The sequence below is a fragment of the Neoarius graeffei genome, chromosome 15 (genome assembly GCF_027579695.1).
Source record: "Neoarius graeffei isolate fNeoGra1 chromosome 15, fNeoGra1.pri, whole genome shotgun sequence".
In the NCBI taxonomy this organism is placed as follows: domain Eukaryota; kingdom Metazoa; phylum Chordata; class Actinopteri; order Siluriformes; family Ariidae; genus Neoarius; species Neoarius graeffei.
The window spans coordinates 52,981,952-53,001,583 of record NC_083583.1 but is presented as its reverse complement, the minus strand read 5'-3'; the positions used below and the strand labels follow the sequence as shown (position 1 = coordinate 53,001,583).

The window sequence follows — 19,632 nt, the reverse complement described above, 5'->3', positions numbered from 1 at the left end:
TCTGGTTCTGTAAGATGCTCGGTAAAACCTACAGCTCATTCCCGCATAAAACTGCACTCACTGTACCTGAGACTACTCATCTCATCTCATTATCTGTAGCCGCTTTATCCTGTTCTACAGGGTCGCAGGCAAGCTGGAGCCTATCCCAGCTGACTACGGGTGAAAGGCGGGGTACACCCTGGACAAGTCGCCAGGTCATCACAGGGCTGACACATAGACACAGACAACCATTCACACTCACATTCACACCTACGGTCAATTTAGAGTCGCCAGTTAACCTAACCTGCATGTCTTTGGACTGTGGGGGAAACCGGAGCACCCGGAGGAAACCCACGCGGACACGGGGAGAACATGCAAACTCCGTACAGAAAGGCCCTCGCTGGCCACGAACCTGGACCTTCTTGCTGTGAGGCGACAGCGCTAACCACTACACCACCATGACTACCTTTTTTTTTTTTTAAAGCAAAGGGTCGTCTCACACCAAATATTGACCGTTTTATTTATTATGGCTTACTGCTGTTTATGGCACTTTTTTAAATGTTGAAACATTTCATTAATTTTTTAAGCCATTTTTGGTCTACAGCAATTCTTTACACGTGCCTAAGACTTTTGCACAGGACTGTACATTCGACGGTTTCTATTATAATGTATTAGCTGGACAGAAACTGACCATGTCCCAAACAAAGTTTGCAGTCCAGTATAGAACGGGTTTGACCCCACTAACAAACTGGAGGTGCTTAGACTTGCTGACCCTCTCCTCGATCAGAAACAGTACAAAACTTGCTGGTACAAAGGACATGGCAAAAATCACACATATAGACACCAGGACATCCACTGAGGTGGTCATTCTGGAGAGAGAAAAAAAGACACACAGCATGATAATGATAATGGCGAATCAAAGCAAAGATGTAACTAATTCAGAGGATCACTTTGCAGGAATCAACTGAAATGAGTTGATGAGACAACTGTAATGCATGACAAAATGCACATACAAAGCCAACTCAGTGAGCTGCTCCTTGGTGAGGTTAAGTGGATGATTATAGGCTGTTATTCCATGTTTCCGTCTGTCTGGTCCTGGAGGAAGACTGGCACGGAGCAGTCCATTGTTCATGATGTTCACAAATGATACCATGGCATGCCAACCTTTATTATTAAACCACACCTAAGAAACAGAACCAAAAGATTCATGGCTAGCTGTACTAAATATGTGACTGGGAATTAGGAGCAAAGATTCCCACTTTGTTTTGCTCACCTTAGCATTGTTTTTACTCCTAAGCCCAGTAAGAAGGCCTGGTAATCTATCCAGAAGTTGATCCAGTGAGCTGTTCTGTAAAAAAGCGAAGCTCTTACATAGAAATGTAATGATCGCGCTGGGTTCCTGCTAACGCTGGCTAAGCTACATTTGAGTTACATGTTTACGTGAAAGACTGAAGAAATAAACTCGTACACTCTTATTGCGCTTTTGATGTTAGTGTGCAGACCTGTGCTATTCTGTAGCGTGTTCTGATCGCCATTACTGACTGCTCTAGCTGATGGATGTCTGTCTGACCCTGTGAGCTTTTACTGCCGAGAGAGAATCCTCCATACCTGTAAACACAGTTAATTCAATCTGATCGTATTTAACTGATGCATGAATTCTGTACGAAGAAGTGTTTAATCGAGTACTGTATTGACTCACCTGAACTCATTCACCCACTTTTTAGTCTTCATACTAGATAACAAACAAACAAACAAACAAATAAATAAATAAAATCAGGCACTTTTAGCGCTGTGAAAAAATGTCCAATACGAAGAAAAAAAAAATTTATCTGAATTTAGAAAAGACCTTTTTTTCAGAATCTGTGGATAAGTCTTGATGAGGTAGTCAGAAATGTTACGGCCGGTCAGATTCTGCAGCAGGTCACCTGTCAATCTTTTAATCTGTGGCCAAGAAGTGAAGTAACAATGTTTTCTAAAACATGATTTCACACTTAAAATTCATTTTGCTCATTGTGAGCTAGGACAGATGAAGATGTAAAGACCAGTAGTAGTGTAATAACCTGGGGAGGAGGCAAACCTCCTGCTCCCGATGGGCATTCAGGTAGCATTCTGCGAACCTCCTCCGTGCTGCATTCACACACAGGAGAAGGGCGCTCAACTGTCCAGTTGTCTTTGTGAAAAAGCTGCCATGCGGTGTAGGAAATCTGGGGTCGCAGAAAAACTGTCCCCGCCTCACTTCCCTCACACTGGGGCTCGCTGTGGATTTGGGATCACACCACGTTACACAATCCTTATCACATCATATCAGATAATATACAGTACGTCCAATCCATGCAGAGAAAGAACTGTCCTACGTGTCTGACTCCATGCATTTGGTCCCAAATCCAGGCGGCTCCAGAAGAGCATCAAGGAGATTCTGGATTTCAGGGTCCTCTGGGGCATCGTTGCTGCAAGAAAATGGAGTGTAAGAAAAACCTGGGTGCACATCATTAAAGCTTAGTCTAACTAGGACATTGTGGGTACCTAAAGAAAGTGTACTGTTCGCCATACATCCACGGCTGCAGCTCAAGAGAGGGATACTTTCCAAAGGGTGGGACGATCAGGCTGAAGAGCAGAGCCACCAGGACAAACACTGCAGGTAGCACAATCTGAGAAACGTTTAATAACCAAGCAAAGTGATCATCTTCCAAAAAAATCTACGGATGTGTAGAATCTAAACTACAAATTATTTAAGTATTTTAAAATTCGGAGCTTTAAAGAACAAAAGATACGTACATGTCTAATCGAAATCAGAATATCACAATGCTGGACCTCATTTTAAAACTACTCAGTTAAAAAAATAAATAAATAAAAAAGCTGCATAGCGTCCAAGTTCCTTAAAACAAACAGATTCTGTTAGGACTGGGACTGTTTTGGCCTCTAGAGGCCGCTGTTATTTCCTGTTTTTTGTCTATGTTTCTTTTGGCCTCTAGAGGTCGCCACTGTGTCCTGTGTTTTGTGTTGGTGTTGATTGCCTGTTTTCATTAGTGTCACCTGTTTCCAATTTATTTTGTGTATTTATACCCCCTGAGTTCAGTCCTCTTGTCACGGAGTCTTTGTGCTGTTATGTTTAGCTCCAGTTACCTCTGTTCTGTGTTCCTTGACGTTGTCTCTTTGGTTTTGCACTTTGCTTTTCTTTTTGGACTTTTTGGACTTTGTGTTTACTGTTTTTTGATCTTCTGAGCATTGGTATTTTGCCTTTTCTTTTCTAGTTTTTTGCTTTTGTATTTACTTTGACCTTTTTGGATATTTTATTTTTCCCTTCATCTTCTGAGCGTTTTTTGGATTATATTTTTGTTTGGACTGTAAATATTGTAAATAAACTTTTTGATACTTTTCTACTTCCGCCTCACACCTCTGCACTTGAGTCATCCCCCTGGTGGCCGAGTGGGGGTTTGCTGGCTTATCACACTAACGAACCAGGTTCGAATCCCAGCAAAACCCTAACAGAAAGACTCTGTCATGACCGACTCAGCAGAGGCTGCTTCAACTGTCTACCCGGCCAACCTTCAGGGAATTATGGCAGCTTTGACACGCTTCGGAGCGACCATGGACGCTCATGGACGAACGCTCACCAGCAAATTGGGAAAACCCTGGCACAGCTGACACCTCTGCCTGCATCTCCTCATCCTGATCCAGCTCCTGCTCCAGTGCCTCCCGCCACACTGTCTCCTTCACCTCGTGAACCCAGCCTTCCTGCGCCACAGAGGTATGACGGCAAGCACGGTGAGTGCCGGGAGTTCCTTACCCAGTGCCAACTCACCTTTGAGCTCCAGCCTACCACCTACACTACGGATCACCGCAAGATCGCCTTTGTGATAACCTTGTTAGCTGGTAAGGCACGAGCTTGGGCAACAGCTATCTGGCAGAGACGGGGACCCGAGTGCTCTGATTTTGAACTATTTACTGAAGAGATGCTTCGGGTCTTCGACCAGGCGGACATCAGTACCGACGCAGCCAGAAAGCTCATGTCCATCCGGCAAGGAGGAAGTGTCGCAGATTACGCCATCTCGTTCTGGACGCTCGCAGCAGTAAGTGGATGGAATGAGATTGCCCTGGTGTCAGCCTTCCAACATGGTCTGTCTGACCCCATCAAGGACGGCCTGGCCTCTATTGGATGCCCAAGTGACCTCGAAACTCTCATCTCACATTCTACTCGTCTGGACAACAGGATGAGAGAACGCTGCCAAGTCCTGAGCCCCCCCAGCCTCCCTACCTCTACCTGGAGCCCGTCTACCTCCTCCAGTGACTGTCCAGAACCCATGCAAGTGGGTCGTACTTGCCTCTCCGCATCTGAGAGGGAGTGCAGAAGGAGGGACAAGTGCTGCATCTACTGTGGCAAGCCTGGTCACTTCCGAGCATCATGTCCTGAACTCTCGGGAAAAGGACCTCTCCGTCCAGCCGAGGGAGGGTTGTGACGGGGCCTACCCTCTCTCCCGGACTCCCTGGCCAAGGAATCTACATCCCGGTCTCCATCTCCTGGGGTGAGTCTGTCCACTCTTGTCAAGCTTTGTTAGACTCAGGGGTGGCTGGGAACTTTATGGATATTCACTTCGCCCAAAGTATCAATGTCCCGACTGCACCTCTTGAAGTCCCACTGTCTGTGTCTGCCCTCGATGGCCAAGCGTTAGGTGATGGAAGAGTCACCCAAGTTACTTCTCCAGTCTTCCTCCAGTCTCAAGGTCACAAGGAAGAAATATCCCTGCACCTGATTCCTTCACCTGAGTTCCCAGTTATTCTAGGCCTTCCTTGGCTTACTCGCCACAACCCTCGCATAGACTGGGTAACAAGCCAGGTTGTGGAATGGGGCCCTGCATGCCATGCCTCTTGTCTGCTCTCTAGCTCTCCTGTGTCTCCGGCTGAGCCCCCTGATCTCACCGAGTTATCTCAAGTTCCCACAGAGTACTGGGATCTCAAGGAGGTCTTCAGCAAGAGCAGGGCCGCCGTTCTTCCTCTGCACCGGGCCTACGACTGTGCCATCGACTTGCTCCCTGGGACTACCCCTCCTCGTGGCAGACTGTTTTCCCTCTCTCAGCCAGAACGCAAGGCCATGGAGGAATACCTCAAAGACGCCCTGGTCTCTGGGTTCATTCGACCCTCCACCTCACCTGCTGGTGCCGGCTTCTTCTTTGTCGGCAAGAAGGATGGGGGGCTCCGACCATGTATTGACTACAGGGGCCTGAACAAGATCACTGTGCGCAACCGATAGCCCCTTCCGCTGATGTCCACAGCTTTCGACCTGCTCCAAGGCGCCACCGTCTTCACCAAGTTGGACCTACGGAACGCATACCACCTCATCCGTATCCGACAGGGAGACGAGTGGAAGACTGCCTTTAACACCCTGTCTGGGCACTACAAATACCAGGTGATGCCCTTCGGACTCACCAACGCACCAGCTGTTTTTCAGGCCCTAATCAACGACGTCTTGAGGGACATGATTAACCTGTACGTTTTTATCTACCTCGACGACATCCTTATCTTTTCCAAGACCGTGCAGGAGCACCGCCACCATGTCCACCAGGTTCTCCAGAGGCTGCTACAGAACAATCTGTTCGCCAAGGCCCAGAAATGCGAATTTCATGTTCCCGAGGTCTCCTTTCTGGGTTTTATTGTATGGACAGGCCAACTCCAAATGGACCCAGCCAAGACCCTGGCCGTCCGGGACTGGCCCACTCCAAGTCCGTCAAAGAGGTTCAGCGGTTCTTAGGATTTGCTAACTTCTACCGCAAGTTTATCAGGAACTTTAGTTCTGTAGCAGCACCCATGTCGGACCTCACCAAAGGGACAGGCGGAGCTTATGTCTGGTCTCCTCAGGCGGAAAAGGCGTTCAAAGACCTCAAGGACCGCTTCTGCACGGCACCCATTCTGGTCCTCCTGGACACCTCCCAACCATTCATCGTGGAGGTGGACGCCTCGGACAGTGGTGTCGGCGCGGTGCTCTCTCAACGTTCGGAAGGAAAGCTGCACCCCTGCGCTTACTTCTCCCACCGCCTGAGTCCTGCGGAGTCCCGGTACGATGTGGGGGATCGAGAACTGCTAGCGGTCAAATTGGCCCTTGAGGAGTGGAGGCACTGGCTGGAGGGAGCACAACATCCATTCCTGGTTTGGACTGACCACAAGAACCTGGAGTACCTCCAGCAAGCCAAGAGACTGAAACCATGACAGGCTAGGTGGGCCCTGTTTTTCAGTTGGTTTGACTTCACCCTTTCGTACCGCCCCGGCTCCAAGAACACCAAACCTGACGCACTGTCCAGGCTGTTCTCTGTCACTAACAGGGACAGTGAAGTCGAGCCTATTATCCCTGTGTCCCAGATTGTGGCCCCTGTCCGCTGGGGTATTGAGGAGGCCGTCCGACGAGCCCAACGCCAGGACCCCGGTCCTGGGACGGGGCCACCGGGCCTCTTGTACGTCCCACATCAAGCCTGGGCCAAGGTTCTCCAGTGGGGTCACTCTTCCCCTCTCACCACCCACCCGGGAGCTCGGAGGACCCTGGACTTCCTGAAAAGATGCTTCTGGTGGCCTAACATGGAGAAAGAAGTAAGGTCATTTGTCCTGTCCTGTGAGGTCTGCACCAGAACCAAGAACCCACGACAGCGTCCCCAGGGTCTCCTGCATCCTCTGACCATTCCCCGGTGTCCCTGGTCCCACGTGGCAGTCGACTTCATCACGGGTCTCCCTGAGTCTCAAGGTAACACTGTCATTTTGGTTATAGTCGACAGATTCTCGAAGGCCTGCCGCTTCATACCACTGTGCAAACTCCCTTCTGCTCTTGAAACAGCCAAACTTATTTTTAATCATGTCTTCCGAGTCTTTGGTCTCCCACAGGACATCGTCTCAGACCGAGGGCCCCAGTTCTCCTCCCGAGTGTGGCACGGGTTCTGCAAGGTCATCGGAGCCACTGCCAGCCTCTCCTCTGGGTTTCACCCACAGTCCAATGGTCAGACGGAGAGGCTCAACCAGGACCTGGAAACCACCCTGCGAGGCCTGGCTATGGATAACCCGACATCGTGGAGCACCTGGCTGCCATGGGCAGAGTACGCCCACAACACCCTGCAGTCATCGGCCACCAAGCTGTCGCCATTCCAGTGCCAATTCGGGTTCCAGCCACCTCTGTTCCCGGACCAGGAGGAGGACGTGGGGGTGCCCTCGGTCAACCAATATGTGAGACGGTGTCGCAAGACCTGGAGCAAGGTCAGGAAGACCCTCATCCAGACCTCCAGAACCAACCAGACTCAGGACAACCGCCATAGAAGACCTGCCCACGCTTTCCGCCCTGGGCAGCGGGTTTGGCTGTCCACTAAGGACCTTCCGCTGCGGGTGGAGAACCGCAAGCTTGCTCCTCGCTACATTGGCCCCTTCAAGGTGGTGCGCAGGGTGAACCCTGTCTCCTACCGGCTCCAGTTGCCCCGGACTCTGAGGATCAACCCCACATTCCATGTTTCCCTGTTGCGGCCCGTACTAACGTCCACGTATGCCCCTGCCCCTAGGAACCCCCCACCCCCCCGCATCTTCCAGGGTCAGACTGTGTTCACCATGCATCGCCTGCTTGACTCCCGCTGGGTCCGCGGCGGGCTGCAATATCTTGTGGACTGGGAGGGCTATGGTCCTGAGGAGCGCTGCTGGGTTCCCGCCCGGGATGTCTTCGATAAAGAACTGTGTCGGGACTTCCATTCGGCCCATCCGGATCGCCCTGGGAACGTCAGGAGACGCTCCTGGGGGGGGTCCTGTTAGGACTGGGACTGTTTTGGCCTCTAGAGGCCGCTGTTATTTCCTGTTTTTTGTCTATGTTTCTTTTGGCCTCTAGCAGTCGCCACTGTGTCCTGTGTTTTGTGTTGGTGTTGATTGCCTGTTTTCATTAGTGTCACCTGTTTCCAATTTATTTTGTGTATTTATACCCCCTGAGTTCAGTCCTTTTGTCACGGAGTCTTTGTGCTGTTATGTTTAGCTCCAGTTACCTCTGTTCTGCGTTCCTTGCCGTTGTCTCTTTGGTTTTGCACTTTGCTTTTCTTTTTGGACTTTTTGGACTTTGTGTTTACTGTTTTTTGATCTTCTGAGCGTTGGTATTTTGCCTTTTCTTTTCTAGTTTTTTGCTTTTGTATTTACTTTGACCTTTTGGATATTTTATTTTTCCCTTCATCTTCTGAGTGTTTTTTGGATTATATTTTTGTTTGGACTGTAAAAATTGTAAATAAACGTTTTGATACTTTTCTACTTCTGCCTCACGCCTCTGCACTTGAGTCATCCCCCTGGTGGCCTAGTGGGGGTTTGCTGGATTATCACACCAACGAACCAGGTTCAAATCCCAGCAAAACCCTAACAGATTCGTTTAACATGTTTTAAAAATCAACTCCAGCAGCCTGTCATTCCTGTCATTGTCCCTATTATTTATAGCCAACCAGTAAACACGTTCCTTTTATTTAACAATTATTCACCGATATTGACTGAACCGGAGGCGGATAATTATTTTAGTATACAGTGGGGCAAAAAAGTATTTAGTCAGCCACCAATTGTGCAAGTTCTCCCACTTAAAAAGATGAGAGAGGCCTGTAATTTTCATCATAGGTACACTTCAACTATGAGAGACAGAATGGGGGGAAAGAATCCAGGAAATCACATTGTAGGATTTTTTTAATGAATTAATTGGTAAATTCCTCGGTAAAATAAGTATTTGGTCACCTACAAACAAGCAAGATTTCTGGCTCTCACAGACCTGTAACAACTTCTTTAAGAAGCTCCTCTGTCCTCCACTCGTTACCTGTATTAATGGCACCTGTTTGAACTCGTTATCAGTATAAAAGACACCTGTCCACAACCTCAAACAGTCACACTCCAAACTCCACTAAGGCCAAGACCAAAGAGCTGTCAAAGGACACCAGAAACAAAATTGTAGACCTGCACCAGGCTGGGAAGACTGAATCTGTAATAGGTAAGCAGCTTGGTGTGAAGAAATCAACTGTGGGAGCAATTATTAGAAAATGGAAGACATACAAGACCACTGATAATCTCCCTTGATCTGGGGCTCCACGCAAGATCTCACCCCGTGGGGTCAAAATGATCACAAGAACGGTGAGCAAAAATCCCAGAACCACATGGGGGGACCTAGTGAATGACCTGCAGAGAGCTGGGACCAAAGTAACAAAGGCTACCATCTGTAACACTCTACGCCACCAGGGACTCAAATCCTGCAGTGCCAGACGTGTCCCCCTGCTTAAGCCAGTACATGTCCAGGCCCGTCTGAAGTTTGCTAGAGAGCATTTGGATGATCCAGAAGAGGATTGGGAGAATGTCATATGGTCAGATGAAACCAAAATAGAACTTTTTGGTAAAAACTCAACTTGTCGTGTTTGGAGGAGAAAGAATGCTGAGTTGCATCCAAAGAACACCATACCTACTGTGAAGCATGGGGGTGGAAACATCATGCTTTGGGGCTGTTTTTCTGCAAAGGGACCAGGACGACTGATCCGTGTAAAGGAAAGAATGAATGGGGCCATGTATCATGAGATTTTGAGTGAAAACCTCCTTCCATCAGCAAGGGCACTGAAGATGAAACGTGGCTGGGTCTTTCAGCATGACAATGATCCCAAACACACCGCCCGGGCAACGAAGGAGTGGCTTTGTAAGAAGCATTTCAAGGTCCTGGAGAGGCCTAGCCAGTCTCCAGATCTCAACCCCATAGAAAATCTTTGGAGGGAGTTGAAAGTCTGTGTTGCCCAGCGACAGCCCCAAAACATCACTGCTCTAGAGGAGATCTGCATGGAGGAATGGGCCAAAATACCAGCAACAGTGTGTGAAAACCTTGTGAAGTCTTACAGAAAACATTTGACCTCTGTCATTGCCAACAAAGGGTATATAACAAAGTATTGAGATGAACTTTTGTTATTGACCAAATACTTATTTTCCACCATAATTTGCAAATAAATTCTTTAAAAATCAGACAATGTGATTTTCTGGATTTTTCTCATTTTGTCTCTCATAGTTGAGGTATACCTATGATGAAAATTACAGGCCTCTCTCATCTTTTTAAGTGGGAGAACTTGCACAATTGGTGACTAACTAAATACTTTTTTGCCCCACTGTAAACACACAGATGATTATTTAAAAAAATAAATAAATATATATATATATATATATATATATATATATATATATATATATATATATATATATATATAAAGTTCTTTCAAACTTCAAAAGCGGTATGCAAATGTTAAAACGGCATGTGCAGACTTGTCACTTGTCTATGTGACTCACACAAAATACTTTTTGAAATCGATAAAATAAATGACAATTCCACCTTAACTTTGAATAGTTTTAGACCAAACTTTGTAGCATCTTTAGTGCATTTTCTTTCGTAATTTGTAATTCTTCCTCACTTACGGTGACAAAGCGATTGGCCGCTATTTTGCTGACTCGCTCGAAGTGATGATCGAGAAATCGTCTGAATCTCTCGACCATCGGCGCACACGATTTCCTATAAATCACCTGTGTATTTACACTACCGTTCAAAAGTTTGGGGTCACCCAGACAATTTTGTGTTTTCCATGAAAAGTCACACTTTTATTTCCCACCATAAGTTGTAAAATGAATAGAAAATAGAGTGGAGACATTTTTCTGGCCATTTTGAGCATTTAATCGACCCCACAAATGTGACGCTCCAGAAACTCAATCTGCTCAAAGGAAGGTCAGTTTTATAGCTTCTCTAAAGAGCTCAACTGTCTTCAGCTGTGCTAACATGATTGTACAAGGGTTTTCTAATCATCCATTAGCCTTCTGAGGCAATGAGCAAACACATTGTACCATTAGAACACTGGAGTGATAGTTGCTGGAAATGGGCCTCTATACACCTATGGAGATATTGCACCAAAAACCAGACATTTGCAGCTAGAATAGTCATTTATCACATTAGCAATGTATAGAGTGCATTTCTGATTAGTTTAAAGTGATCTGCATTGAAAAGAACAGTGCTTTTCTTTCAAAAATAAGGACATTTCAGAGTGACCCCAAACTTTTGAACGGTAGTGTATACTAATAACCCGTTACTACCTGGCTTTAAAACTAAACATTTACAAAGGCTTGATTTTCAGCGATCTCTTCCTCGTGTTGGGTAAGTGAGCATTTATCGAGGAGCACAACGAACAGTTCAGACAGCGTGGAGATAAAATTAACCTCATCACTGGTGGTTTCATGATGCAGGACTCACATCTAAGTCAACCCCCTTCTTTTTAGTAAAATCAGACAGACAAACAAACAAACCCTCCAATACTAAAAGAACGTGACTATTTTTAAAATCAGAAATCATAAAAATGGGAACGTTTATGATCGTGGTTTTGTTACATTTTTTTTATTATCGAGTATTTTCTGGAGGCTTCCTTATTTAAGGATTCTGCTGACATTTTCTTCTGCCCTGGGTATTCGCCCTATGCTCAGACAGAATAGAGCCGCTCAGCTCCACCCGTTTTCCGGACACTTCAAAATATGTATGAAAAGTATGAAAGAGTTTGTTACTGCACCATTATACAGCTCTGTACCTGGGCTATGAAGCCTCGGCGGCTGCGGAGAGCGTACTTTAGCCTCTTGGTAAAGAGCGCGCGGAGCTGCTGCCAGGTCAGCCCCCAGCCCGTGAGGATCATGCCACCCTGAACATTACTCTTTAGCGGGTCGGTTTCATTAGCATCTGTGTGCCAGAGAGGAACAACGTGGTTAATTGCTACTCATTACTGCATCACAAACTTTGCAGACAAATTATGTGCAATTATGGAAACAGGCACAGACGTACTGCAGCTATGAGGTTTTCTGGGTTGTACCTGTTTTACAATGTGGTTTCCTTTCTGTCAGCATTGAGAAATGAGGAGAAATGAAAAATAGCTTTCAATCTCTGCTCATAGTTATAACAAGTTGCCGAGGCCGTACACTGGTTGATGCTAAAGAAGGGATTTTTTTGTCTCTAATCCTTGCCTGAGTTACATCACTTTATACCATGGTGAATCTCAGCAATTAGAAAGGACTTGAGTTTACCTGCGTCTCGGTCCTCGGGTGCTTCACCCTCACCTCCTTCTGGGTCAGCATCTACTCCGGTCTCTTCTGCTACCTTCAGAAAGATCTGAAATGTCCATATGGATGTTAATGCTATGCCTTTCTTTTCTAATCGTGTTTAATCTCTTTAGAAGACTAAACACACAAATACTCTGCCTCGATATTCTGCTGAACCAACATCATGTGAGTGATGGAGACTGATGAAAAATGATCTGATAATGGACCATAATTCAATTATAAGAAACAGTCCACTAGGTTACAAGACGAGAACTGATGCTGTACTTGTGCAGCAGCTTTCCTTCACAATCTCATGATAAATTCTCTTAGGCAACACGTTCCTGCTTTGTATTAACCTCCTCACCTCCTCCAGTGTGGTATCTGAGAGTCCATAACTGACGATGCCAAACTCGCTCTGACGTTTCTCCAGCTCTGCCAAGAAAAGGGCGAGAGTGCCGTCCTCCGAGGCAGCATGGGGGAAGTTGATTACTGCCTCTCTGCCCATGTCTTCCACTAGCTGAGCTCTGGCAATGTGGTGCTGGGCAAGAGCCACAAGGCCATTCACGTCTGGAGGAGCGAAGAAGAAGAAGAAGAAGAAGAAGAAGAGGAATTAAGTATTGCTCAAAGTGTCAAAACGCACTAGACGATTACTCAAATCATGACTAGTAGCTCACAAAGACAGTAATTTTTCACTTTTACAAAAATCTCATCTCATCTCATTATCTCTAGCCGCTTTATCCTTCTACAGGGTCGCAGGCAAGCTGGAGCCTATCCCAGCTGACTACGGGCGAAAGGCGGGGTACACCCTGGACAAGTCGCCAGGTCATCACAGGGCTGACACATAGACACAGACAACCATTCACACTCACATTCACACCTACGGTCAATTTAGAGTCACCAGTTAGCCTAACCTGCATGTCTTTGGACTGTGGGGGAAACCGGAGCACCCGGAGGAAACCCACGCGGACACGGGGAGAACATGCAAACTCCGCACAGAAAGGCCCTCGCCGGCCACGGGGCTCGAACCCGGACCTTCTTGCTGTGAGGCGACAGCGTTAACCACTACACCACCGTGCCGCCCCTTTACAAAAATATGTCTTTTATAAATTTAAAGAACAACTTTAATGGTCCTTTTTCCTGTTATCACACAACAGTCACATCTGAATGTAGAACTTTAGCAGCGTCAGTGGGGATCCCAGTCAGTGACAGAAGCATAAAAACCAAGATTGTGCTTCTGGCTTTTTTTGAAATTCTAATGAGCAATTTTGTTTGAATACTCCTTCACTAGCCATTAATTTGTTAATGGATAAGCTGTTGTATCACTATTAACAATTTTTATTGGAGAGTTTCCAAGGCTTGAAATTTTACTCTCACTCTCCTTCTCTGCTTTTGCTTATTTTCTAGCATTTGTCCGAACTTGAATTTGTAATTAATTGAAATCTCTCAACTCACACAAAATCTAGAAAATGGCTTTTTCATCAGGAGTTGACTTTATGTTTCCTACAACCCCGATTCCAAAAAAGTTGGGACAAAGTACAAATTGTAAATAAAAACGGAATGCAATGATGTGGAAGTTTCAAAATTCCATATTTTATTCAGAATAGAACATAGATGACATATCAAATGTTTAAACTGAGAAAATGTATCATTTAAAGAGAAAAATTAGGTGATTTTAAATTTCATGACAACAACACATCTCAAAAAAGTTGGGACAAGGCCATGTTTACCACTGTGAGACATCCCCTTTTCTCTTTACAACAGTCTGTAAACGTCTGGGGACTGAGGAGACAAGTTGCTCAAGTTTAGGGATCAGAATGTTAACCCATTCTTGTCTAAGGGCCCTGTCACACTATAGCGTTTTGTTCGACGTTTGGTTGCGTTTTTAAAAATTTGAGAAACGCCGGGGAACGTCGACGTTCTTCAAATTAAGTTTCTAGGTCAACGATGTTGTAACGTTCTTGTAACGCTTGGGTAACGCTCAGCCAACGTTCCCTCAGTGTCAGGCGACATTTGTGGTCCAAAATAGCAGCAAAACCTAGCGTTCTCATAGCGTCCACAGCGCTTTGATAGCGTTATCATAGCGTTTGGGTAGCGTCTGCCTTGCGTCCAGGTAACGTTCTCGACGTTTGTCCAGCGTCTAGCTGACGTTCTCGACGTTTCCACAGCGTCTGCCTAGCGTTCCTGTAGCGTTCGAGTAACGCGTGGAGCGTTTGTGTGCCGTTCCTGTGACGTTTCGCCAACCTGCGGCTGGACGCGCAGTATAAAAGGGGGGGCTTTTGGCCAGAGTGCATCACTTCCATTTCAACCACCGCGCAGTCAACATCGCAAAACGAAGAACGAACGAAACGAAAAGAAGTATGCCTCCCAAGAGCAAGAGGGCCAGCAGCAGAGGTCGGGGCAGCAGCAGGGGCCAACGAGCAGCATCCTCTCCCAGCCAGGAGGTTGTTTCCATCACTGCAGAGGTCCATCCCCCTCCTGTTGAAAGCGAGGCTGACAGCCAGCCAGCAGGCAGCCAGCAGCAGAAGCAGCCGAAGAACAAGAGGGCAACAATCACCCCCTCCAGGTCCCAGTCGCCATCTCCAGCCTCTCCAGGGTCTCCAGGGTCTAGCTGCTCCTCCTCCTCCTCCAGAAGCTTGTCAGCAGCCTCCTCACAGGACAGAGGCAAGAGGAAGAAGAGCGACAGGATAAACTACAGCCTCTCTGAATCTGATGAGGCCATCATGGTCGAGTGGTTACAAGAGAACCGTACATTGTGGGACTCTAAGCTCCAGGCTTACCACAAGATCACAAACAAGGAGAAGTTGTGGGAGGCCCAGGCAGAGAAGATGCAGAAGACGGTGAAGCACTTGAAGGGCTGGTTCCGGTCACTGCGGGATAAGAACACCAGACTCATGAAACACAAGAGCGGTGACGGTGCCCCAAGAAGAACAGAGAGGGACGAGTGGGTGCTCAACAACTTCAGGTTCCTGCAGGAGGTAGTGCGACACAGACCGGAGCCAGCCAAGCCCATCCTACCCAGCAGAGCCTCAGCTGCAGCAACTGTCCAGGAGGATTTACCGGTATCTGGACCTTCTATCACGGAGTGTGCTGCCATACCTTCCAGATCTTCCACACCTGCCACAGCAGCCTCCAGCAGCAGCAGTTCCAAGAGGCCCAGACGATCTGGACAGGATGAGGATACCACCACTGAGGATGACGTGTTGGCTACCCTGCAGGAGAAGGTCAAGGAGTCAGAGGCTATACTCAAGGGTTTGTTCCAGCCTCCAGCAGTGACCCCTGAGTCGACCTTTGCGAACTACGTGAGGGACAGCCTTCTCACAATGTCGAGCCGGAAGTTCAAGAAGGCCAGGGCCAGCATCAACATGATCCTCATGCGGCTGATGGATGAAGACACTGAAGAGGAAGAGGAGGACCTGCCTACCTTCTCAGCTACATGTCGGTCGGCCCCCCCTCCTGGCATCACAACCACCAGGCAAGCCCAGAGCGACATGTTTCAGCCGGACCCTAGCCAGTGGCATGACAACCCGCCCACTGGCACTCCTTGGCAGTCACAGACCAGGGAGTGGATGGCCAGATACCACCAGCAGCAGCCTCACTCGTCCTTCCAGCAGCCTCACTCGTCCTTCCAGCAGCCTCACTCGTCCTTCCAGCAGCCTCACTCGTCCTTCCAGCAGCCTCACTCCTACTACCAGCCACAAAGGTTCTTCCAGCAACAGAGTAGGAACTCTCCCATCTTCCACACGCTGACAGCACCAGCCACCACCCATGCCTCCGTCTCTACGGCCATCAGCTCTGCAAGACACACCATGGACCAGAGCAACCAAGGCAGCAGCTCTCCAGCCCTGGTTGTCACTTGTGCCGCCACGGACGTTACCGTGTTCCCCACCGGAGTGTCTACAGCAGCCAGTGTCAGCGACTTGTTCAGCACCCTGGACAGTCCAGGTCCAGTTGCCACCCCGTCCACGGCTACCTCTCTGAATGACACGCTCAACACTCCACAGCCACCAGTGGACCCAGAGACTGACTCGTAGAACTTTTTGTTTAGGAATCTGTAAATAAATGTTGTACATAGTTTGAACTTTGCCTGGTTCTTGCGTGAAACTTTAAATTTCTTGTTTTTAATATTGTCCCCCCCAACAAAATAATGAAAAAAAAAAAAAAAATACGTAAAAAAAAATTATAAAATAAAATAAAAGATAAAATAAAAAATAAAAGGTAAAATAAAAAATATACAATAAAATATAAAATAAAAGATAAAATAAAAAATAAAATAAAAAGTAAAATATATTTTTTATTTTATATTTTTCTTTTATTTTATATGTTTTATTTTATTTTATATTTTTCTTTTATTGTATATGTTTTATTTTATATTTTTCTTTTATTTTATATGTTTTATTTTATTTTATGTTATTTTTTATTTTTTTTTTAGTTTACTTTTTATTTTAAAATAAAAAAAAATAAAAAGTAAAATATAAAATAAAATAAAAAATATAATACAAAAATACAAAATCCCCAAAAAAAAAAAAAAGTTAAAAAAATGAAAAAGAATAAAACAATACAAAATAAAACTATGACATTTATTAATACTGTTTTATACGTTTGGTTACGTGAAAAGGGGTCGACCGGGAACTCAGTAAAATAAATAATTGAAAAAGAGATCATGCCTAGAACAGATTGGCTAAAAAAGTAGGGCGATCAGTAAAAATAATTACTTCGAAATGACACACACAATTACTTTTATTATTACTGTTATCGACAAATAAGTCATTGTAATTAAGTTACACATACAATATTTCAGTTTCTAAAAGTTGTGTCTACCAAAAAGTATAGTCTATATTAAGTCCATTCTGCATTGCAACACTAGGGTCCAGGTCTACACCATCCTGTCCTGCCAGTCCAGTGCCCCAGCTGAGGAGTTGACCCAGTGCTTGATGAGGTTCCTCTGCTTCTTGGCTTCTTTGGTCGCAGTGTTGGGGCCTGCAACAACCTGTGTGTCTTCCATATTGAAGCCATCTCTCCAGGCACCAGGCACAAAGTCTTCTTCTGGACCTTCTGGCTGGTCCAGCTGTTGGTTCTGCAGTGTTGGATATCTGACCCTCATCAAGTTGTGAAGGACCAAGCAGGTCTTCACTATCAGCTTCACAGTCTCTGGCTTGTGCTGCATAGTGCCAAGAATCACCTGGAACCTGTTGGCAAGGATCCCAAAGGCGTTCTCCACGACCCTCCTGGCTCTCGACAGTCTGTAGTTGAAAATGCGCTCCTCCTGTGATAGACCACGGAGACTGTAGGGCTTCATCATGTAGGCTCTCAGGGCAAAGGCGTCATCTCCAATGAAGAAGTATGGAACATCTGTAGTGTCTTGTGGGAGAGGTATAGGCTGTGGAAACCCAAGCAGGTCTTCTTCAGCTCCATGTTTCAGCTCACTGGAGTTGTAGATCTGGGCATCGGATGCTGATCCCAGGCCTCCAAGATCTGCCCACAGGAACTTGTAGTCAGAATCCACAAGGGCCAGCAACACGATGGAATAGAACCCCTTGTAGTTGCAATACAAGGAGCCACTCTCTGCAGGACACCTAATGGCCACATGCTTGCCATCTAGTGCTCCCAGGACATGGGGGAAGTTCCACCTCTGATAGAATCTGTCAGCAACTTCCTTCCACTCTTCTGGCGTACTGGGGCAGGTCAGCATCTCATCCAGGTACTCGTCCAGTATGGCATGGCAAACCTCTCTGACCACCAGTGACTGTGTGTTGTGAGGTACTCTCCAGGCAAACTTCTGCGAAGCATAGCTGTCACCAGAGGCAAGGTGTCGCAAAGTCAGGGCCAGCTTCATACCAGGGTCGAGGGCCGGTCTAAAGCGAGTGTCCTTCTTGGTGATCCTGGGACCAACTCTCTGTCTCAGCTCATCAAACATCACTGCTGGCATGCGCAGGAAGTTGTGGAAGGAGGCTTGGTCTTCAGCTCGGAGTTCAGCCATCAGCTTGTCATAAACACCAAACTGTGGTCGCCTTCCTATCCAGGGTCTCACCCAGCTCTTTCTCCCTCTCCTCTTCCTTTTCTTCTTTGACTCTGCCTTGGACATCTTAACCTGGTGCAATGCCAACTGCAGGAGGTTGTTGTGATGCATGAGAGCAGCAACAGCATACTGGTGTTTCTCTTGGTCTGTCATTGTTCTGAAGTCTTCACTCTGTGAAAGTTCCAACAGGACTGTCGGTGGCCTCTGCAAGCCCCTTTTAAATATATTTCTGGCAAGTGCCTGCCAAATGCTCCTGAACGCTACCAGTAGGTTACAGGCGCGTTACAAGGATGCTACATGGACGTTACACAGACGCTGGAAAAATTCAGAACGCTGACAGACGTTAGAAAGATGTTGAAAGAGCGTTACATGAGCGTTAAGAACGCTCGGCGAACGCTGACGAACGCTGAAAAACGTTGGCGACACGCTGGACAGACGTTCGATGGATGTTACACAGGCGTTAGGCAAGCGTTACCCAAGCGCTAGGCACGCGCTGGACACTCGACCCTGATGGGCCGGCGTCCGCCTAGCGTCCAGGGAACGTCCTGACTTTCGAGTAACGTTCGAGTAACGCCCGCAAACTTTCGTGTAACGTTCCTCTAACGTGTAAGTAGCGTTTTGATAGAACGTCCTGAATTTTTGTGCACACCCAAAACTATTTTTCACCCTCAGCGTTCGCCGACGTCCCTCGACGTTCCCCAACGTTTGCCGACGCTCGTCTAACTTTCTTGTAACTTTTTTCTAACGTTCTCGACGTTCCTCTGCGTTTCGCAACACGTTACTCGAACGCTGGTGAGAACGTCGTAGTGTGACAGGGCACTAATGTAGGATTCTAGTTGCTCAACTGTCTTAGGTCTTTTTTGTCGTATCTTCCGTTTTATGATGCGCCAAATGTTTTCTATGGGTAAAAGATCTGGACTGCAGGCTGGCCAGTTCAGTACCCGGACCCTTCTTCTACGCAGCCATGATGCTGTAATTGATGCAGTATGTGGTTTGGCATTGTCATGTCGGAAAATGCAAGGTCTTCCCTGAAAGAGACGTCATCTGGATGGGAGCATATGTTGCTCTAGAACCTGGATATACCTTTCAGCATTGATGGTGTCTTTCCAGATGTGTAAGCTGCCCATGCCACACGCACTAATGCAACCCCATACCATCAGAGATGCAGGCTTCTGAACTGAGCGCTGATAACAACTTGGCTCGTCCTTCTCCTCTTTAGTCCGAATGACACGGCGTCCCTGATTTCCATAAAGAACTTCAAATTTTGATTCGTCTGACCACAGAACAGTTTTCCACTTTGCCACAGTCCATTTTAAATGAGCCTTGGCCCAGAGAAGACGCCTGCGCTTCTGGATCATGTTTAGATACGGCTTCTTCTTTGAACTATAGAGTTTTAGCTGGCAACGGCGGATGGCACGGTGAACTGTGTTCACAGATAATGTTCTCTGGAAATATTCCTGAGCCCATTTTGTGATTTCCAATACAGAAGCATGCCTGTATGTGATGCAGTGCCATCTAAGGGCCCGAAGATCACGGGCACCCAGTATGGTTTTCCGGCCTTGACCCTT

The 19,632-nt window shown here is 46.8% G+C and overlaps 1 protein-coding gene across 2 annotated transcripts in view; it reads right to left on the bottom strand.

Annotated features, from left to right (window-relative positions):
• abca7 (ATP-binding cassette, sub-family A (ABC1), member 7) overlaps positions 1-19,632 on the bottom strand; it is an 89,922-nt gene that overhangs the window by 19,562 nt on the left and 50,728 nt on the right. For both annotated transcript variants that reach the window (XM_060941607.1, XM_060941606.1), the window contains 12 exons: positions 12,413-12,615; positions 12,034-12,118; positions 11,547-11,692; positions 2,503-2,627; positions 2,334-2,426; positions 2,040-2,235; positions 1,826-1,920; positions 1,679-1,711; positions 1,482-1,587; positions 1,253-1,327; positions 993-1,162; positions 671-848 (listed from right to left, as the gene is read on the bottom strand). In XM_060941607.1, coding sequence (XP_060797590.1) covers positions 671-848; positions 993-1,162; positions 1,253-1,327; positions 1,482-1,587; positions 1,679-1,711; positions 1,826-1,920; positions 2,040-2,235; positions 2,334-2,426; positions 2,503-2,627; positions 11,547-11,692; positions 12,034-12,118; positions 12,413-12,615 — 1,505 coding nt within the window. The remainder of the gene's footprint in view (positions 1-670; positions 849-992; positions 1,163-1,252; positions 1,328-1,481; positions 1,588-1,678; positions 1,712-1,825; positions 1,921-2,039; positions 2,236-2,333; positions 2,427-2,502; positions 2,628-11,546; positions 11,693-12,033; positions 12,119-12,412; positions 12,616-19,632) is intronic.